The sequence below is a fragment of the Aspergillus flavus genome, chromosome 6 (genome assembly GCF_009017415.1).
Source record: "Aspergillus flavus chromosome 6, complete sequence".
NCBI classification, from domain to species: domain Eukaryota; kingdom Fungi; phylum Ascomycota; class Eurotiomycetes; order Eurotiales; family Aspergillaceae; genus Aspergillus; species Aspergillus flavus.
The window spans coordinates 1,275,770-1,296,292 of NC_092410.1; the positions used below are offsets into that span (position 1 = coordinate 1,275,770).

Sequence of the window (20,523 nt, forward strand, 5' to 3'; positions counted from 1 at the left end):
GATGAGCTAGAATAGAGAACTCACTCCATGTCTTTTACCAAGGAGAAACTCGCAACAGAGTTGAAGCTCTCCGACAGCGATAGCTTCAAAGGGCGAGCAGAAGCAGAGAGTAAGCTGATGAGAGTTGGGTGAGTAATAGATAACAGAGAAGAGAGAAACGCCTGATAGCTAGATTGATTTAATAGTTCTGGAGTGGAAGTAAATGACACAGGATTCTTTGTTCAGAGTATGATAGGGGAATGAGGGCGAAAGTGAAAGAACACTAGCTGATGATGAATATGGAAAGTGCCTAGTCACGGGGTGAGAGTCCTGTGACCTGCATCAAGAACCTCACCAGCATGTTTACAACCAAAAACAACACTGTTGCCTCTGAAACAGCCGGCTGGTGGCGTTGGTGCCAAACGAGGATGGCTCACGGCATTCAGTGTTGTTTGAAACTGTATACTACTACTCACGGATATATTGATCAGTTTTTCTGGATGGTTCAAAGTTATCTCGATTATATGTTTTAAATGTACTACCTTGGAGACGAAATAAGAAATTCAGGCCGATTGCCCTTGTATGCTACTTCTTTGTACTATGTACTATACCTACCTAAGGCTAAGATTATATAGATCGTGTTGAGACTTCTGATTGGACAGGGACGGAGCAATGGGGCGCTAAACCCGAAATGGGGTAAAGTGGACTGCGCGCCTTTGGACGCGTTGTGGATCCATTTTCAACCTTCTTTTGTTTGCTGTTCAATTGCCGCAGACCATCCCTTCCGCCAGCAGCTAATTTGCCCATTTCTTCGAAAGAAAATGGCTATAGACGCTGCAGATGAGAATGATACTCTGGAGACTCGCAGGCGTAGTGCGCGCAAGCAGGCCCAGCAATGGATGACCAAAGGAGGTCTTGTTCGCGATGATTCTGACGACGAACTTGGTGATGAGGATCTTCCGTGGGAATGGATATATGCGGTCGATACTGCTGAGAACAAGGAGGACACTGTGACGGACGCCCCAGAAGACACACCAAGGTCAAATCGAAGGCGCACCTCCCGGGCTAACGCAAAGAACCGTCGACCAATTATTGGAGCCCGGATGGGTTCGTTTGAATGCAAATTGGGTCAGGTCGTGCTGCTCAAATCCCCGGAGCCAGGTAAAGATTGGGTGGGTATCATCACGGAATTCATGGAGGAAGAGGATGAAGCGGAGGGTGAGACGATCAAGTCCGCCAACATCATGTGGTTTGCTTCACCAGACGAATTCATGTCGACAAGGAACAAGAGACGAGCAGACGCTTTGCCTAATGAGCAGTATCTAACGGCCGACTTCAACGTCAATCCAATTACATCAATTAACGGTAAAGCGACGGTAATGTCCAAGGATGTTTTTTTCGCCAAATATCCGAATGGGGCTCCGCCGAAAGGAAAGGAACAATTGTCAGATTACAATAAATGCATTGTCTGCCGTAGAGGTGTGAATCAACTTCAAGGGAGATACACCGAGGAATTTGTCTGGGAAGATGTCTATCGGGAGGATAGGATCTTCGATCTGATTGCTATGATCAAGGATGGCTTGAAAAAGGCCAAGAAGCGAAAGCAGGGTGATGATGATGTGAGATCCAACCGACTTTGCTCGAAGGTTTAAACATTCTGACACTTGGAAACAGTATGTTGATACCAAGGATAAAGAAGATGACGACTTTCAACCTGTGACACCAAGGAAGAAGCAGAAATTAGCCACGAATGCCACGCCACAGTCACGACGTCAAAAAGCTCTGACCACCCCAACACATAAGAGGTTTGTGACATATATCCAACTAGATATAGGCAGTCCTGGTGCTAACGGCATGTTTTACAGAATTGTTGTCAAGAAACCCCTCGAATTTACACCGTTGGGCACTCGTATACTTTCTCCATCCCATTTCGCTTCTCCATATCGCCAGGCACGGACTCTCCTACATGTCTCTACGGTCCCTACTTCATTACCGTGCCGGAAGGCAGAATTCGACACCGTGTACAATCATCTCAGCGCTGCTATCATGGAAGGAACCGGAACTTGCATATATATCTCGGGTACACCTGGAACTGGCAAAACGGCAACAGTCCGTGAGGTAGTCGCACAGTTGAACGCAGCCGTACTGGCAGAAGAGATGGACGACTTCATTTTCGTGGAGATTAATGGTATGAAAGTGACCGATCCACATCAGTCCTACTCATTGCTTTGGGAAGCCTTGAAGGGCGACAGGGTGTCCCCTTCCCATGCACTTGATTTACTCGAGAGGGAATTTTCACATCCATCACCTCGGCGTGTCTCATGCGTCGTTCTTATGGATGAACTTGACCAACTGGTTACTAAAAACCAGTCTGTGATGTACAATTTCTTTAACTGGCCTGCCCTTCGCCATTCCCGCCTCATTGTGCTTGCCGTCGCAAACACTATGGATCTGCCTGAGCGAACACTAAGCAACAAGATATCCAGTCGTCTGGGTCTTACTCGTATCACATTCCCCGGCTACAAACACACCGACCTCATGGAAATCATAAGCACCCGCCTGGCCAACATCCCAGGAAACATAGTCGATGCAGACGCCATCCAATTTGCAAGCCGAAAGGTAGCTGCTGTCAGCGGTGACGCTCGACGCGCATTAGATATCTGCCGCCGAGCAGTAGAAATTGCCGAACAGGCCAGCGAGGCAGCAAAACTGGAACCGATTCTAGAAGATGGCAACGCAGATGATACTGAATCCATGCCACCAACACCCAGCAAGACTCCTGCGAGAAAGGAGAGATCAACCAACAGGCAGTCCGCGCCTCCAAAAGCTCAACCGCCACAGAGACAAGGGCGTGTCACTATCGCCACTATCAAACAAGCCATCCAAGAAGCAACCTCAACCCCGCTCCAGCAATCCCTACGCTGTCTCCCGCTCTCCGCGAAGCTTTTCCTTGCCGCTCTGTTGGCCCGTGTGAAGAGAACTGGGATCACTGAATCAACCTTTGGGGATGTGCTTGACGAAGCGAAGCGAATTGCAGACGCTGCAGTTGCAGTTGCTGGCGCGGCTGGTGCAGGTATCAAAGAGTACCTACTCAGTGGTGGCAGCGGTGCTCGCGTGCGTGCTCTCGGCTTTGCGGCTATGGAACTGATGAATTCTGGAGTTCTTGCCCTCGAGCACGGACCAGCAACGAAAGGACCCCTGGGAAGTGCTGCCATTCCTAGCAGAGGAGACAGGAGCGGCAAGGTTAGGTTGAGGGTGGCAGCCGAAGATGTAAGGGCTGCGTTCCGTGAAGATATAGAAGCAAAGGGGTTAGGACTGGGCACGGATCAGTAACCTGTTGTATGAGCAAGACGGTCTTCCAGACCAACAGCTCCTGCACCTCTTGAATGTACAACTTCCGTGTCCGATGTCCTCGTTGTTTGGGCCATGTATTCTACAAAGTCATTTATTAATCGAATAATGATACCCACTTGTACGTCAAGCGAATTATCGACTACAAGTCCCGAAGATGAATAAGTTTAACAGCGTAAATCAAGCAAGTTTCGGAATGTTTCAAGCTTAATAAGATACAACAAGAGAAAAATCCTTTTATAAACCCTACCGAATCCCAGTACTAGTCACAGATAACAAACAGTACATCTCGAACGCTAAACTCCGTAAGTGCGTGAAGTGAACATGCCCGATTCTTATATCAGATCCAGACCAATGAAGGGTATAAACATGACAGACGGCCAACAACACCACCAACCTAATATCTCTGTCTGCCAAGAGTGGGAGCCCAAGTCACCGGATGCGACTCAGGTGTAGCCTCATCATCCGGCTTCCATACCTTGATGGTCTTATCTGCCTCACCAGTGATCAGACGCAGGCCGGTCCGGTCGAAAGTTGAGGCCATGATGCCTGCCTCTGCATCGAGCGAACCGGGTTGAGCCATGGTATCGATCGACTGGAAACGGTATCCGGTCTTCCAGTCCCAGAAAGACATGGAACCGTTGTCACCACCGGAGAAGAGAACGTTGTCTTCGTTCACGGCGAGAGAGTTAATGACAGCATTATGACCCTCGAAGTTTTGCATGAAGTCACCCTCTGGACACTTCCATTGCTTGATGCTTCCTGTGCTGGCACTAGCAAATGTGAATTCCCGGGGGTGGATAGCAAGGTTTCGGACACCTTTCTTGTGGTGAGTTAGGACACCCATTGACTTTCCAGCTGCAAGATCCCACAGACGAACGGTGGCGTCCAGGGAACCAGTAATTATTTGTGGATCAGCTTCCTGACACTTGACATCGGCAACAGTTCCTTTATGGCCGGACAAAACGTGGATGTTACTCCTCGTTCGCATATCCCAGACTCGGGCAACGCCGTCTCGACCACCAGTGACCAGCAGATCGAGGCGAGGGTGTAGAGCAAGCGTATATACACCACTTAGATGACCATGGTAGTGACGAATGACCTTATTAGTCTCTAGATCCCAACATTTCACCATCTTGTCCTCTCCGCACGAGAAAAGATACGGATGCCGGGGTGACACAGCCAGACCGCGAACGGTGGAAATGTGGCCTGTAAGGGTCAGACGCAGAGCACCAGTCGCCAGATTCCAAATTTTTATCGTCCGGTCACCAGCACCACTAGCAAACCACTCGTTATTCGGCTCCACCGCCAGACTTCGCACCCATCCCAAATGTCCAGAAATAACTCTCATCAGTTTCCATGGTGCGTGCCAGTCGGGTCTCTGTTGTCGTGTCGCGGAGGGTCGCTGGATCAGGCTCCTGGGTTGATCCTCATTACCAAGGCCACCAGCAGCCGGGCCTTGAGCTTTCTTCACCAGGGCCATTGAGGCGCCGCTGCCATCTACGGGCGCCTTCGCCTGGGCTTGGATTTTGGGACGCTTCGTGCGCCCGGCCGCTGCCTTGGCTTGCTTCTCTGCTAGCACTGGTGGGAGTTCCTTCACATGTTCATATTCCACTTTCCGTCTGTAAGAAACACCAATCGATCCATCTCCAGTCGAGGGTGTGACCATAAGATAATCCGCGCCGAAAAGTTCAGCAGTCCTCTTCGCGGATCTGCGCACGGCCTCTTCGGGCGTAGTCGACGGAATAACGTCCATATTCGTGGAAATTCTGAGATCGTATATTGGGATCGTAAAGCGACTTATGGCTTATTTGGATCGCCTACAGCGAGGTGGTAGGCGGCGAAAAGAACGTGTCGTTCGCGTCTGGAACCCCGGGCAAAGGGGTTCTGACGGTCAGTTGTCGATAGCAGCAAATTACTGCCTCATTCAAAATCTATTATTGAGCGATTGGACGACAAGCGCGAACTGGTGGCGAGTATCGGTGGAGGAGAGAAAGACTGGCGATGACGAGTCGAAGTGTTGGTTGCGGTTCCTTTTTTGACTTTTGGCGGAGAGCTACATAGTATCTGCCTGAGGCTGTAAGGCATGCCACAGGTGTCAACGGCAAAGCTCCCCTCCGCCAATAGCTCCGATCTTATCATGAGCAGCTCTCTGACCCGCATCTATAAATTCTATAGCACATCGTCATGGACCCTCAACACGACGCCAAATTTCCTCTACATGAGGCCGCTCGAGAGGGAAGGAGTAAGCGCAACTTGGTAGTCTATAAAATTATGATACTTACCAATAGTTGATAGCTCAGGTGGCCGAGTCACTTCTAAACGTAAGTGCTGCCCCGCATCATCTGGAGCTGTCTATCTCCCTTTTATAGTCAGGGCAGTCGCGCTTGCCGGAGTATATCATGGATGCTTACTTTCAGGTTTAACAGGCAAATCCGAAGCTTGCCAATGTCAAGGATGACGATGAGCGTCTCCCCATCCACTGGGCCGTAGCATATAATCGGCTTCCTATCGTGGAGCTACTGGTGGCCACGAAGCACTTCGATCCAGATGTCGAGGTAGTGTCCGGCTCTTACTTACTGGGATTGCTATAAACACAGATGTAACCTGGGTCATTTGCGATCAATCACTTACTTTGTATCACAGGACGGTTCAGGCTGGACCCCATTGATGATCGCAGCCAGTCTAAAGAACGCCGAAGGAGATCCCATCATCGACCTACTCTTGAAAAAGGGCGCAGACGTAAATGCCAAGAGTAACTCTGGACAGGTCTGTCTAATCTCAATTAACCAGGTCTTTGTCAGTTCACTAACTGTAATCCCATCTCCAGAATGCTCTCCACTTCGCAACCTCCAAAGCCAACCTTTCCACCGTTCGTACCTTAATAGCCAATAAATGCAGCGCCAGAGTTAAAGATAAGCGCGGGCAATTAGCACTTCATCGCGCCGCAGCTATCGGATCCTCACCTATAATCAAGGTTCTTCTTCAAGACGGGAAGAGCCCCGTCAATGCCACGGATATGGACGGTCTGACTGCTCTGCACCATGCAATCTCCGAGGGCCACGGTGAAGCTGCGATCACTCTGCTTAAGGCTGGTGCTGAAACGGATAAGAAGGACGCCGATGGCAATTTGGCTATTGACATGGCGCCGGATACAAGTGTAAGTAGTTCATTCTTTCTCCGTAAACCATCCTTTAGGCACTAACCTCGTCAAGGTTCGAACATATATTCGGCAAACTGCAGAAATGGAGGGTATAGAAATCTAAGAGACGTGTAACATGATTATGAATACCCAGAGCCTTCCATAGCTTATTATAATGGTCTAATATTAGCAATTAGAAGAGATATTATATTCTTTTCTGAAAAGTCCTGTTTCGCATAACATCGTCTAATCGGTATCGAACGTCCAGACAAAATACTATGTACAGAAGTAAAAAGGATTATCTTTCAGGAGTTGTCTATAGGCTCTCATTTCATGGTACTATCCACCAGCTCGCGGTAGATTTTCTTGACTTCGGCAATATCGGCCTGGAGCTCTTCCACTTGCTCACTCTTTTCACCCAGCAGCTCAAGAGTAGTCTCGTAACGCTCCTCTAGCTCTGCATGTCGCTTCTCTAGTTCTTGGACACGGGCGTCGACTGTCCTTTTCTCCTCAGATTCCCGCATCAAGTCCACAACTTGTTGCCGGGCTTCATCGCGTTGGCTTACAATACGAGCAAGCTCATCTTTCGTGGCCGCTCGTTCACTTTCCAATCGGCGAACCGTCGCACTCATGCGCTCCACCAACTGGACCGATGGACCGGCGCCAACAGTGGATTCCGAAATAATGTCGTTGATTCCCCGGGAGTTTTGGGTCAGCGCTCCGCCAAAAGCAGATGGCGTGCGCGGCCGGGCAGAGTACTCGTCTGGTTCGAAAGAGATTGATGGGGTGTCCGTAAATTGCGAGAAGGATGCGCTGTTCGCTGGAGGTGAAAGGAGAGCGGACGTAGATGTTGGGAATGAGTTCTGTCGTGTTGGTGTGCCTACCTCTGGCGACGTCATGGGAAGAGTCGAAGACCGGCGACTTGATCGCAAGTCACTGAAAGAACCTACAGGCTCCAGGGTACTCGGCCTGCGACTGTAGGCTACTGGTGACTCGGTACGTTGTTGTTGGGTGAAGATGGCAGGGGGCACAACCTGCTCGCGCCATTTCACTCGTTCTTCCTCCAGCTTCTGTGCCCATGTTGCATCGCACACTTTCTTCTGTTCGTCGAAGTCTTTCTGTGCCGAGACTAAATCGTCCGTAGCTTTTTGAAGTTTCTGCTCGAGTTTTTGCAACTCCTGCATGCGTTCCTCGAGTTTGCTTTCAAGATCATGCTCGACCTCTTTTGCTTCTTCGAGGTCCTCCTCGGCCCTTTTAGCTTTGAGGTTCTGTACGTATAGATTAGCCTCTGTTTGCTCACGAAAAAAACAATGAGTTAGCACGGTCATTCATACCGCTTCCCGAACTTTCCGTCGCAGGTCTCCCTCTCGGCGTGCGGCTTCGTCTCGTTCTTTCTCTACGTTGGCTAAGCGCGCAAGTAGAGAACCCTCCAACGCCTGCCAATTTTCACTGGCAACAGCATACTGCGTCTGCAATGTCTCGATTTGGCGTAGAAGCTTCGCTTGGGCATCGCCAGCTACCCCAGATGAAGCTTCTTCCGCTCTGGAGCGAAGAGACTCCATCTTGCTTTCCAATACAGATTGCTCGTTCTTTAGTTCGACCTCCAGTACTCGTGCCCTTTCCTTCTCTTGCTCAATGGTACTCTTCAGATCGCGTATCTCTGTCTTCAAGCTTTCCTCACTTTCATCACGCTCGGCCTTGATGCTTGCCAGTTCTTCTTCCAACTTGGCCGCATGGCGCTTTTCCTGCTCTAGCGCGTCAGACTGGGCTTTGGCTTCAGCTGCCTCAGCTCGCGCAACTGCTCTGGCAAGTTGGCCCTTCAATTCCTGAACTGTTTGGCTCAATGCATCTCGCTCCGCTGTGACTGTTTCAAGATCTCGCGAGCTTTTTGACTGAGACGTCAGTGATTCATTGGCTCGTTTTTCGGCAGCTTCAGCCCGCTTAGCCCTGGCCTCAGCGTTGGCTAGATCTCTTTCCAGCTTTTCTGTTCTCTTGTGATTTTCAGTTTGAACTTTCGTATTCTCCGCCAACTGCTGCCGAAGTTTCTTGATTGCCGTGCGGTGGTCCATCTCAGATTTCGAAAGTTTCTGTCCTTCTTCGAATAACAGTGCTATTTTCTCGTCCTTCTCCCGGAGTTGTCTCTCCATACTTCCAGGTGCTTCCGCCGCGGCCGCTTTCTTGGCGGACTCGGCAGCTTCCTTGGTCAAGTACTTCAATTTCGATTGCAATGCGTCAATTCGCTCAATATGTTCGTACATTTCCGCTTGCCAACGTGACTCGGCTGCCTTGTGTTCTGCCTGTAACTGTGCGATAGTCTTGTCCACATCGGTGGAGGAGGGCTCGATGATATCACTCGGACCATTCGCAGCGTCCTGGGCAAGGTCCTCAGATGAGTGTGGTTTGTCAGCTTCGGTTTCCTGTAGCTCAGGTTCAACGCCATTTTCTTGTACAACTTCGGTGCTCTTTTCTGAGTTAGCCTTTTGCGACTCGGAATCCTCATTCGATGCGCGCGAGGGGACAATGTCTTTCGAGTTCCGTGGTGAGCTGCTGTCATGACTTGTTCTGGAGGCTGCAATCGACGAAAGTTCATCGGCAGGAGCGACGTTTTGGGCACTTTCTTCGAGATTGAGGCTGCTACGTCCAAGGTTCGATTCAATATCCATGCTCGACCGCGCGCCATTACTCGTGACCGGACTGGTGACGGGAGAGGGGACTCGACTTGAGGATTGGGAAGCGGAATTAGCATTGGTATTAGATTTGACAACAGCGCGAGCCAGACGCTCCTGAAGGCGATCATTCTTCCGCGCATTTGATGAACTTCGCGAAAGATCTAGACCTGTTAGTATGCGACGGAATATATTTAGCTCCAATCAATTCGGGAAAGCCATACTTCCAGGCTGATTCTTCGTCGCCGTATTTTGCTTTGGCTGTATCTGTTGGCGCTGCTCCTCATCGGCCAGGATCATATCCAACTTCGATTCAACGCCGGCGACAGCTTGCTGCAGGAAGGATCCAACCTTCCATTTTTGTTGCGCCATTATGATAATGCGGTCGGAGGTGTCTTAATCAGAGGCATGAATCAGCTACTCCTAGCAGCAAGTCCGACTGGCTTCCTGGCATGAAAGGCGGCAGTCTTTGGCAAATGATGAAGTGGGTTGATGTTTGCCTGCTGTCACACGCACTGTATAGTATGTGGAACTAGGCTGAGCGATAATTCCTGACTTTCCTGCGGGGAAAATGAGCGTGGGGGGTTGGAGTTATATAGGGAACGAGGGGTTGAAAACGAAACGAGAGACGAGAGACTAGACTAGAAGATATAAAGAGACATGAAACAGACAAGGATGAGTGCAACCACGTAGCAGGAAGACGCACGCTGGTGTCTGGCTTGCGTGGACGAGAAGGTTGGAGAGATTACTACTGATTGAATGGGGCTTAGTATGGGTCTTGGCGGTAGGATGGGGAACAACGTGAACACCGGAGCTTTCCTCCATTCGTTAACACTCTATCATCATAGATTCCAGCCCTCTCTCTTCATCTTCAATCTCCCCCTCCCACACATCTTGGTCTTCCTCGCTTCTCACTGTTCCGGGTAGGCTCCACTTCTACCCTGCATTACCGGAACTATGTCGACCATGCCTTTGGAGCCTCCCATGTATCTCAGCTCTCTCCAGAACAACATCCGAGCTCGGCCCATCCCGTGGGAGGGAGCAGTTCGAGCTGGTAACATCACCGATGATCATTTGAAAAAGATCAAGGCAGTGGACAAGGTTCGCAAAGACCAGAGGCGTCAGACTGTAGAGGGCGATATCTCTGGCTATGTAACCCTGCTCTCTGGAAGTGCCGACGCCAAGAGCGTTCTGGACTCCGCTTCTAGGAGGACCGATATCGTACAGTATATCCTTGTGCTGGCAGCGGACTTGATCAATGGTAGGGCTATGTTTGATCCCAAAGTGTGCGCAAATGTATAGAAGTTGTGCTGACCCGATTACTCGGTGCTGTAGATGTTCCAGCGCTCTCGTCTGCCCTAATCGCGCATCCTGATCCCTACAAGCCATTTCTCCCCCTCTTGCGTCATTCTACGAATGCCGAGGACCCTATCCCGCTGCTCACTTCTACCTTCCTGACAAACCTTGTCTCTATCAGCCTCGCGTCTTCGTCTAAGTCTGCGGCCCGAGATGAAGAGGCACTTCCACAACTGTACACTTACCTCTCCAGTCTGACCCAAAACCAGGACAGTGGATTGCAAGACATCGGTGTCCAGGAGTTGTCGGCGCTGCTTCGTACATCTAGATCTCGGGAAATTTTCTGGAAGCAGAGGGGAGAAACGGTCACCCCTTTGATTGAAATTCTACGTGCGGCGACCGGAGGCAAGGATACCAGTTCCAGCACCGTGGCTGGCAGTTCGCGGGCGATCGAGCCAGGTCTCTCCGGCGGTGTTGGGCTTCAACTTCTGTATCGGGTTCTTCTTGTTATCTGGCAGCTGAGCTTTGAAGGCGCGCTAATCGGGGATGACCTTCAAGCGTACGTAGCCTCCGTCTGATCAAATATATTGCACCCGGACTGAAATTTACTGACGTTCGCAGGGACCACGAATTTCTTCAGTTGTATACTTACCTCCTGCGCCTGTCGCCGAAGGAGAAGACAACTCGGCTTCTTCTTGCGACTCTCAACAACCTCCTTTCTTCCAATCGTACAACCCTATTGCCGGTCGCAGTGTTTGTCCGCCTCCCTGCGCTTCTTTCGAACCTCTCGGGTCGTCATTTGACCGATCCCGATCTCCTTGAGGATCTGAAGACTCTCTCGGACATGCTCGACGAGTACACCAAAACTCAAACTACTTTTGATCAGTACGCGGCGGAGTTGCAGTCAGGGCACCTCCGCTGGTCCCCACCCCACCGTAACCCTACATTTTGGAAGGACAATGCCCGGCGCATCCTGGATGATGCTAATCTTCCCAGGAAGCTAGCGGAGATTATCTCTAAGGAGTGGGACAATGACAAGCAGGTTCTCGCGATTGCCTGTAACGATGTGGGACATCTGGTGAAGGAACTGCCGGGACGACGAGCACAGCTGGAAAAGCTCGGGTTGAAGGCGCGAGTTATGGAGCTCATGGCCGACAAGGACGAGTCGGTACGTTGGGAGAGTCTGCGAGCAGTGGGCGAGTGGCTTCGGTATACCTTTGATGACTGATCGTTCTTCGCGAGATGCTTGTTACATGTTGATTATATTACCCAGTGTCTGTTACTTCTGTGCTTGCTTTGGACCGATATAGAGATAACCAGCTGCATTGTATTGATTGCGCAGCGTACGTCGGCCAAGTGTCTTCATTACTACTGTGCATTTAGCGGTGTTGTTTTGTGGAATAAGTAATCTTCCTTGACGTTCTAGAAGGACATGCCATGTGCTGGAATGCAGTCAAGTATGCAACCAACCCCACGGGTTGAGATCGGCTCGTGGCGACCGAACCTAGCCTTCGTTTTTGTGAAACTTCGGAACCACAACCCCGCATTAGAAAAGGACTTCGTGGTGAGCCGTTCTTATTTTTGAGGACTCCTTAAATTGAGACCAGGCAACACGGAATTTATCTCCGGGGAATAAAATCACTTGGATCCTCTCCACGACTTCTCAATAGTGTCCATGTACGTACAGTAGGCACGACCCTCCGGTGGATCTTTAGCCTGGAGGATCGGCCGCTATACAGCACTCCGCAGGTCCGTTATCTCCATTCCCACTGATACGAGCGACCCTCCACGGGGATTCGTGCCACACTCTCGTTGCGCACAGAGAGCCGACATTTCGCTAAATTACTCTTTCATCTTTTCTGTTGATCTGAAGCGATTTTCTACACGGTATAGGGCATATTTTGAAGCCACCAGGAACAGCCGAGGTAACCAAACGGGGAAGGGTTCCAGAGAAAGATAACGAGAAAGCCAAAAAAAAAATAAAATAAAAAACAGGTCAAAGAAATCGGCGACCGTCAATCGACCACACAATATCCAATCCCATGTCTCGATCATTTACCGGTTGCAAACGATGTAAAGCTCGACGGCAAAAATGTGACGAACAGCGACCAATATGCGGACGATGCAAAACCGCCGGAGCGCAATGCCGATATGCGATGCAACTGCAGTGGGGAGGGAGGGCCTTTTCGCGCTCGAGGTTCGGGGCCTGTGTGGGACACGGGGGCATGCAGAAACTCGGTAGGTTACTTCTACTACTCGTGCTCGGCCGTACTCTTCACTTTGGAGCCCTTAGATCTAACGGATCGATCTAGAATACTCTCCCGGCGAATTCATCTACACTACGAAAGCTTCACCTCCTCCTTCTGAACCTCTTGCTCTCACCCGACCCGTCGACCCGTTTTCCTCGTTATCGTCTGACCAGAAGGCTCTTCTTCACCATTTCCTTAATGATGCCTCACAAATCACCGCCTGCCATACGGGCATGCAAAGGGATATCTGCCAGATGCTCGTTCCCATGGCCCTGCAGACCCCGTCTTTACTATATGCGACGATGGCCTTATCAGCTATCCACCTACAAGCCCTACATAATCAGTCAGAAAACGTCAAGTCTGCACCAGAGATAGCACGGTTCATGGCCCTCAGTCTAGAACATTTTCGGGCAGAGCTTCAGGACCCGAACGTCAAGGGTTCGGATGCGCTGTTAGCGACCGCGCGAACACTCTGTCTCGCGGAGATTCATTCGGGGGCTATTCATCCCAACTCATGGAGGGCCCATATTGAGGGGGCTAGGGCGTTGATGGATGCTTGTGATAATCGAGGAGCTTTGTCGCCGCGGTCGTCAGATGGGTTCAGGAGGTACTTGGATCGGTGGTACCGATCGATTGTTTCGCTCACGGCGTTAACAGGCAATGGCCCACCCATTGGTGACGTTGCAGGTCAACCCATCTTGAGTACCATCAACCAGCACGACTCCCCTGACTATCTTGACGATTACTGGGGCTTCACGGTAAATCTTGCTGCAGTCTTTCGCGGGATAGGGGCCGCTGCTTGGCGAAGTCACCCCAGCCAACAATGCGGTGGCGTAGCCCAAGAAGACGAATTCAGCGTCCATCATGAAGCTGCGGTTCTTGAGTCGTCCGTTCGGCGCTTGATGGACCAGGAAGCTGACTCACAGCCTGCATTCTACCCAGGGGTGGTGGAAGGGCTCTCAAGCGAGTACATTCGTCAATTCATCCTTTGTAATGAAGCCTTCCAGCATAGCGCGCTCATTCAGATCCATCGTCGGTTGAGGAAAACACCAGCATCGTCACCGGAGGTCCAAGCATCTGTCAAGCGTATTTTAGAATGTACTGCTCAGATTGGACCCTCAGCAGGGCTGAGCCCATGGACCATGCTCACCACACCGTTATTCATTGCAGGCTGCGAGGCAGGGGATGAGGACCGGGAGAAAGTGCGGCAATTGCTCTCCTGTTTGCATGACACGATTCGCGTGCCGAATGTGCTACAGTCCTTACGGTTTTTGGAGCAATATTGGACGAGCCAGATTGATGAGAATGAAGGTTGGAATCAGTTCCTCGGTATGTCTGCTTGTGTTACTCCTGAGTCTAGATTGCACCCGCTGACAGTCATAGATCGAATGAAATTTGACTTTATCCCCTATTGACAGGGCTTCAGGGAATGTCATGCTATTTATGTTCACGATGCCAAGAGAGCGTTTAGGAAGTTCATGTTGCTAATGATATATTATATGTACCAAACGATTGCCAAAGCTGTGGCACAGTGCATGGATTACGTTATTTTCGAGCGAACGGGTGTTATTATGATGTTTTGATGATTCTAGCGGTTTATTGTATATGTATTTGTATATATGTATTTCTTCGCCCTTTACCGTATATCTAAGTTGTCTATACAACCACCCCTTTGGTGTTAAAAACAGTTGGCAGGTGTCATTTAACATTCTCAGCTGCATGCATAATCAATCACACGTCACGTTCGCGGCTCCTGCCGAGTTTAAATCTGCCGGAATGGACGTATCACTTCCAAGTCCATGGAGACAGGGATGGAAACTGTTTATCCCTCGAGGGAGGGAAAAAGGCGGTTAAATCAAGAAATCTGGCCCCATGAACTACTGACTCAACCCTTGCAGAAGTTAAACGCCTGTCATTTCTTAAATTAGCATTCCTAAGGATGGCGGTCTCAACGTTGGCGTTTCCAAATGGGACAATGATTGGGTTCGCCCCTTGCGCCTTGAGAAGATAGGGCTACATGGACCACCAGTCAGGTCTCGGATCTTTTTCTCTCTTTTATTTTTTCCTATGCAAAATTTGGGGCAAGCGGGATTCTGGGCGCTTCGGAGGATGCAAATTTGCAAATTCAGCGGTCTGCTCGAATGAAAATCGAAAAATAGATTTTTCGGGGCGTGGCGCTTAACTATCAGTTGTTGGACAAGGACTGCTTTTTTCTATTTGTTCTTTTCTTTTTTGTTGTTTACTATTCTTGTTACTCCTCGGTGTCAATGACGGGGCAAATGTTTGTTCAGGTGGTACGTGTAAAGAAAGTGGTAACTATTTTGAACCCGACTATTGCGCGCCTATTCTCCATCCAGTGAGGTCTAGATTGGGGGAAGGTCCCTTCTTAACGTCTTTCAGTGGCCGTTTCATGTTATATTTAGCCAGGGTCTTTTTTGATCCTGGTTCCATACTGTTTCTCAGCCTGATGGAGTCATTGACGCGCATTAGGTCAAGCAATAATGAAAACGATATTGTCGCTCTTCCGACGGAGATGTACTCCGTATACCGAAAGGGAATTCACGAAGTACAGGCCAAGTAAATTAAAACGAGAGCGGACTAGGTATGGCTGCCTCGTCGACACCTGAGGGTGACCTACACGATACTAATACAGTACGTACTACGTACACCTCCTAGTGTCTAGTGCTAAACTACTTCAGGGCTGACGGCAGTTGAGAGGGAGAATAACATCCAATCATAAGTTGGTGGAGAAACCGCACTGACTCCTGAGCTTCAGCTGGTCCGAGTTCAAGTTGCATTAAACCCCCCCAGGACTTGAGAAGGGATTCGGCGATTCGCCGGTTGACATTCTACATTTAACCAACCGCTGTAAGTGATAGATGTTGGCGCACGAGCTAGTCGATCGTTGCATATCAGTCGTTCGGAGGTGATTGCCTTAGTTGTGCGTAGTTGAGGGTGGTGGTGAGGTGGAATCGAGATGGGTTGGTTGGACTAAGTCAGTATATTGGGAGCTCAGACCATCGTGGTATATCGGTTTCCCACCATTGTTACAGGAAGATTGTTTGCACCGTATGATAGGATGGAACTAGTTGATTGATATGAACTCCTTCGGGGTTTACTAGTATTGAGATAGTCTTCTTTTGCTTCTTTATCTTCGACGACTTGGTCTATGTCTTACTTTTCTACTTGATGAAACCTGTTTCTGGAGGGGATTGTGTTTGGGACTGAGGGCAAAGTTGCCATTGCAATTGCCCCTGAGTCCAGAAGTATGCATAGGAGTGGGTCCGTCCTTCACGGTTCACTTGCGATCGGCCGCCCTAGTGGGGGGTTAGTGGCCGCTTGTGAAGTTGTGAGCCGTCTATTTTCTTACTGCTTGGACTTCTTCCATTCCAACGATCTTTTTATCTCCAGATCTTGGCCACGGTCTCTCTCTCTCTCTCTCTCTCTCTCTCTTTGCGATCTCCTCCAGGACAGAGGGTATGCACTTGTAACTATGCAATGGACACATTTTTTCAAGAATATAGACTTTACTTCAAATTTAGGAATATTAAGAATAGGAGTACTTCTCTTTTTCCTAATCGAATAACCTTTTTCTAACCGCCTAAGATGTTCAATATTCTAATGATCAAAATTAATCCATACTTTTTTTTTATGATAAACGCCCCACCAGGTCTTCCACTCCGAATCAGGAAATGCTCACTATTAGGCTGTCTTCCCGAACCGCCAATCCTTTTCTCCTTTCCACCCCTTAGTTTGGTCGTCTTTCCAAGTCTCCTGGTCACCTTCACTCCTGGACAAAAAATCTAGGCTCCTTTTCCCAGTCTTCCCATCAATCAACATACGCCATTCCCAAGGTCTATCAATTCCCACTCTTGGTCTTACCCCTAACAACCCGGCGCGTGTCATCGCCCGTTTTGCCCGTGCTCCCCAAGGAGTCAAGGCTCATCGTCACCATGAGGGTGCGTCGATCCTATGCCCCCGTTGGCTAACGGGATGTTTCTGATTCTCTGTCCCCTTTCCTATTTCTGACTCAATTTGAATTCCACTATAGCATGTTTCTTGGCCAATTCCGTGTTGCGATCTCCAATAAAATCTACTATGCCTGTCATGGCCCCAGGCTGGGCTTCTCCGCCGGCTCCTGGCGCCTTATCGTCGACTACTGCTGTGTCCGCCGACCCCCATCAACCACACCATCAAGGGACTGGTGACACCGGCGGTTGGCCAAGTCCTCCTCCCTCCGCATCCTCCACAACCGCTCCTCCTCATACTTCCATTCCGGTCATTTCTCCTACGACCACCTCCCCCGTGCGCAGGAAACCGCTTCCCCAGAATGCGGCCGCTGTGATACCCCCTCGCCGGTCCGAGTCCTCTTCAAGTGCCTCCTTCTCCGGAGGCGTATCGCCTGCAGATCCTCCAATCCCTGTCACGAGCGTTTCTGACGTGCAGACACATTCTCGTGCCACTTTGTCCCAATTATCCGGCTTGGTTCCCGCGGAGGACCCCTCTCTCTTTGTTCCCAGAGATCTGGATAGGTATGAAAGCCGTAGCGCTCTTTGTTCTTATGCCCTCTTATCCGGCACCGTCCCCCCGGTTCTGATCTTCATTTTGTCACACTCGCCTGGTCCCCACCCGGGCAGAGGACTTCCCATGCTGCCCATTCCCCCTTCAGACGTGTCACAGCTAATCCCACTCTTTTCTTGGCTACCCTCAGACTTCCCCATGCGAGACAGCCCGCACCTCCTCTTCGCATAGACACATCCGCCTCATTCATAGATTCGTCGGACGACGACGTGGGTCTTGACGCGGACTACGGCTCCCAATTCGTGAATGGGGGCCCAGTGCATAGTCGTCTCTTTAGCGAACCGTTTATCCCAGTACTCAAGTCTCCCTCAATGATGCAGAAACGGGCTACGACCATGCCCTTACACCATCCGTCAAATCGACCCCCTCCCCTCCACATCGATTCGAGCGGACGCTCTATATCCGGCGTTGTAGACGCCAAAAACCCTAAAACACCCGGTCACAAAATCAGCTCTTTCTTTGGCTGGCGAGGCACCATTACTACGTCACCTGGTGCAGAGTCATCGAGCACTGAAGTCTCAGATCTGGGTCATTCTCCGCTCCCATCCCCAATGCCTCCTTCCTTACCCAGTGCGGTAACGCCGTCCACGACGGTGCCCTTCGATGCCTCAAAGGGCTTCCCGCCGCGCAATCCGTCCCTGAGTAGTGCAAGTATCTTGGAAACAGGACCTTCCACGGCGCATGTGGCTGAACTCGAAAATGAACTCCGGGAAATCAGTTCTGAGTTGGCTGGCTCCATCCGGCGGGAGATGGAGTTGGAGGACTTGGTAGAAAGGCTTCAATCGGAATTGCCTTTGGACAACGGAAATCAACGTACCAGTGACTATTTCTCTGACTCGGGTACCAGCTCCATTCGCCTGGTGTATGATGGGCGGATTGACGATGTTGAAAAATATCGGCGGGCATCGGAGCAGGAACGGGCTCAATTGAAAGTAGATTTAACGCAGAGATGGCAAGAGGAGCGGGCTCGCCGCGCAGCGGCAGATTCACATGTACAGATACTGGAATCACAAGTACATCAGGTATGTCAATGGATCTCTTCCGCTCCCTTATTATCCGTCATGGAATTGACCAGATTTAATTAGCTCCGGCGAGAGAGAGTTGACCTCTCCGATCTGTCTTCTCGGACAAAAGAACTCGAGGGTGCTCTGGAAGCCACTCGCAGAAAATTGGCGGAAGAGCGACAGATCAAAGACAATTTTGAAGATTTGCTCACGGCCATGCGAGTAGAATTGGAGCAGATTCGAAATGAGCGGGATCACCTTCGTGACCACATGGTTCCAGAATTGAAAAATAGCGCAGCATCTTCATCTGATGCCACGGAGGTTCAGCGATTGTTGGAAGAGCTTGAAGCTCTGAAGATTGAGAATGCTGCGCTAGCGCAACTACAAGGAGGCCGATTTGCTACCATATCGGAGGACAATGAAACTCCTAGTAGCAAGAGGAACTCTGCAGGGGGGTTATCGCGCTCCAGCTCATTGGCTCGGATGCATTCAAAGCCTACCATACGGACAGGACTGTCCCGTTCCAACTCTCTGTCGCAGTCAAGCCCAGTCACTCCCAAGGGTGTTGACACCCGGGAATCCATGGCGGATCGGGTGGAGAGTGTTGAAGCACAGCGAGATGCACTTCACCACGCCCTTCGGCGCCTGCTCGACCGTCAAGCTTACGAAGCTCGAGAATACGAGAAGCGTATCCGGGCCATGGAGCTAGAGCTTGTTCACGCACAGCAAATAGGCTCTCCACGCAAACTGGGTTACGAGAGAGAAGTCCGTAACCTGAGAGAGGAAGTCAACCATCTCCGGCAACGTGCCGAAGAGGCGTTGGATCAGAAATGGCAGTGCGAAAAGGGATTGGCAGGGCTTAAGATGGACCTTGACCGTGCTGAGCAGGAGACCACATCCCTTCGTGTATTGCTGCAAGAACACGATATCACCGTTCCAGAAGGCCTCGGAGCTGACCAAGAGGGATTTGCTGAGGTACTAGCCACATCGTCATCATTAGAGTCCGCATATAAGCAGCTCCAGGCTGAACGGGAGCAAGCTGAAGCAAGCGCCGTTCAGTCGCCTCAGGAAGAACATGGCCAGCTAGCAGCCTCGGTTAGTCGGACGGAAAGCCTTTCGCAGCATGTGCAGAAACAGCTCGAGAGGAACAACGCGTTGCGCAACCGTTTGGCAGACGCTATCGGCAAAGGTGAAAAAGAGCAACAGCTTTCTGTGGTTCGGATCAATGAAATGCAGGCGCGTCTCAAAGAGCTGGAAGACACCCTTTTGATAGCTCAACAACACGCCGAGGAAGAAATGGCCCGGCACGAAGAAGAGATTCAAAAGCTGAATGAAAGCCACAACGCTCAGTTATCACGGATGAAGAACGGTGCTCGTAGCCCCGCCGGCTTGTCCCCCATGCCTCCTTCATCACCCTTCGTTGCCCGCTCTCCCCGCTTAGATAAAACCACTAGCGGCGATGGAATTTCGCTGAATCAGGCCGTAAAGCCGGAGGCCCTGGAGCGGCGGGTGAAAGAACTTGAAAGACTTCTCCGCGACGCCGATATGGAGATGGGAGAAGTAGTTAGCCGCATGAACCGTGCGCAAATCGAAGTGGCTGAGCTTCAGTCTGACCGGTAAGTACCGTCGACTTGTACTTTCTTCTTGATTGGATTATAAGTCTAACGTGTGTACAGTGACGAGGCACTTCGCCAAACTCGGAAACTGCAGGCTGAGATTCAGGCTGAGCGGGAAGCCTTCAAGGCCCTACAGGGCTGATCTATATCTCTCCGGATTATGTTACGTTATTCTTCCTGTATATATACTGACGATTTTATCCCCTGGCGCTTGGTCTCGGTGTTCCGGCGTTACACAGAGTCGCAATTTCTGTTTTGGAGGCGCATGGTAGCGCCTGGTGTGTGACGCTTTTCTTTGGCTCAAGACGACAACTACTTGGGCGCTGTGCATATTGACGATGTTTGTATATGGTCGAAACTGAATCCACAAGGGATGTGGATATGTATATATCGTGACCACGATATGGTCAAATTTAATACACACATGGATAGATAGAGGGGGAAAGGGCGAACAAGAAGAGTAATAATACATACATGCAGCTGACATGATCCCTTCCGTGTGTTTGTTTAGTTTGCTCGCTTGTTTGTTCTGCTTGATCTGTCCTCCGAAGAATGCATATGTCTTAGATATTCAACAATCATGCATCAGTGCTCCTTATAGCGGTGATAGGAGATTTTTTTTTTTGGCTCCTTTATAAA

At 50.3% G+C, this 20,523-nt stretch overlaps 7 protein-coding genes across 7 annotated transcripts; 5 read left to right on the plus strand and 2 right to left on the minus strand.

Moving 5' to 3' along the window:
- Positions 1–27: 27 nt before the first annotated feature.
- On the plus strand, positions 28–3,488 carry F9C07_2223489 (origin recognition complex, subunit 1; the record flags this gene model as incomplete). The annotated part of the gene is made up of 6 exons (XM_041294094.2): positions 28–128; positions 379–426; positions 539–581; positions 615–1,598; positions 1,654–1,784; positions 1,845–3,488. 6 exons carry the CDS (start codon positions 28–30, stop codon positions 3,310–3,312), a joined length of 2,775 nt encoding a protein of 924 aa, XP_041149362.2. The 3' UTR covers positions 3,313–3,488.
- F9C07_2286051 (pleiotropic regulator 1) lies at positions 3,489–5,434 on the minus strand. The gene has a single exon (XM_041286899.2). It carries the CDS (start codon positions 5,084–5,086, stop codon positions 3,728–3,730), a length of 1,359 nt encoding a protein of 452 aa, XP_041149361.1. The 5' UTR covers positions 5,087–5,434; the 3' UTR covers positions 3,489–3,727.
- On the plus strand, positions 5,435–6,679 carry F9C07_2286052 (proteasome regulatory particle subunit). Its single transcript, XM_041294093.2, has 6 exons — positions 5,435–5,575; positions 5,629–5,654; positions 5,760–5,888; positions 5,977–6,099; positions 6,161–6,490; positions 6,546–6,679. Exons 1-6 carry the CDS (start codon positions 5,518–5,520, stop codon positions 6,594–6,596), a joined length of 717 nt encoding a protein of 238 aa, XP_041149360.1. The 5' UTR covers positions 5,435–5,517; the 3' UTR covers positions 6,597–6,679.
- Positions 6,680–6,798: 119 nt separating this feature from the next.
- F9C07_8319 (TATA element modulatory factor 1 TATA binding-domain-containing protein) lies at positions 6,799–9,510 on the minus strand (the record flags this gene model as incomplete). Its single annotated transcript, XM_041294076.1, has 3 exons — positions 6,799–7,740; positions 7,807–9,302; positions 9,363–9,510. The coding sequence occupies 3 exons, from the start codon at positions 9,508–9,510 to the stop codon at positions 6,799–6,801; spliced, it is 2,586 nt and encodes an 861-aa protein (XP_041149359.1).
- Positions 9,511–10,095: 585 nt separating this feature from the next.
- On the plus strand, positions 10,096–11,662 carry F9C07_8320 (vacuolar H+-ATPase V1 sector, subunit H; the record flags this gene model as incomplete). Its single annotated transcript, XM_041286900.2, has 3 exons — positions 10,096–10,399; positions 10,474–10,993; positions 11,056–11,662. 3 exons carry the CDS (start codon positions 10,096–10,098, stop codon positions 11,660–11,662), a joined length of 1,431 nt encoding a protein of 476 aa, XP_041149358.2.
- An 814-nt stretch (positions 11,663–12,476) lies between these two features.
- F9C07_8321 (putative C6 finger domain protein) lies at positions 12,477–14,199 on the plus strand (the record flags this gene model as incomplete). Its single annotated transcript, XM_071511760.1, has 3 exons — positions 12,477–12,672; positions 12,747–14,012; positions 14,067–14,199. 3 exons carry the CDS (start codon positions 12,477–12,479, stop codon positions 14,096–14,098), a joined length of 1,494 nt encoding a protein of 497 aa, XP_071367742.1. The 3' UTR covers positions 14,099–14,199.
- A 1,908-nt stretch (positions 14,200–16,107) lies between these two features.
- Positions 16,108–20,445, plus strand: F9C07_2286056 (uncharacterized protein). Its single transcript, XM_071510801.1, has 4 exons — positions 16,108–17,215; positions 17,395–18,286; positions 18,350–19,884; positions 19,945–20,445. Exons 1-4 carry the CDS (start codon positions 16,782–16,784, stop codon positions 20,024–20,026), a joined length of 2,943 nt encoding a protein of 980 aa, XP_071367743.1. The 5' UTR covers positions 16,108–16,781; the 3' UTR covers positions 20,027–20,445.
- Positions 20,446–20,523: the final 78 nt, after the last annotated feature.

Bases quoted from the DNA above. Each gene is read 5' to 3' on its own strand.
- F9C07_2286051 (XM_041286899.2), bottom strand. From the start codon at position 5,086: ATGGACGTTATTCCGTCGACTACGCCCGAAGAGGCCGTGCGCAGATCC.
- F9C07_2286052 (XM_041294093.2), top strand. From the start codon at position 5,518: ATGGACCCTCAACACGACGCCAAATTTCCTCTACATGAGGCCGCTCGA. The intron at 5,576-5,628 runs GTAAGCGCAACT...AATAGTTGATAG, and splicing joins GGCCGCTCGAGAGGGAAGGA to CTCAGGTGGCCGAGTCACTT. The intron at 6,100-6,160 runs GTCTGTCTAATC...TCCCATCTCCAG, and splicing joins CCAAGAGTAACTCTGGACAG to AATGCTCTCCACTTCGCAAC.
- F9C07_2286056 (XM_071510801.1), top strand. From the start codon at position 16,782: ATGCCTGTCATGGCCCCAGGCTGGGCTTCTCCGCCGGCTCCTGGCGCC. The intron at 17,216-17,394 runs GTATGAAAGCCG...GGCTACCCTCAG, and splicing joins GTTCCCAGAGATCTGGATAG to ACTTCCCCATGCGAGACAGC. The intron at 18,287-18,349 runs GTATGTCAATGG...AGATTTAATTAG, and splicing joins TGGAATCACAAGTACATCAG to CTCCGGCGAGAGAGAGTTGA.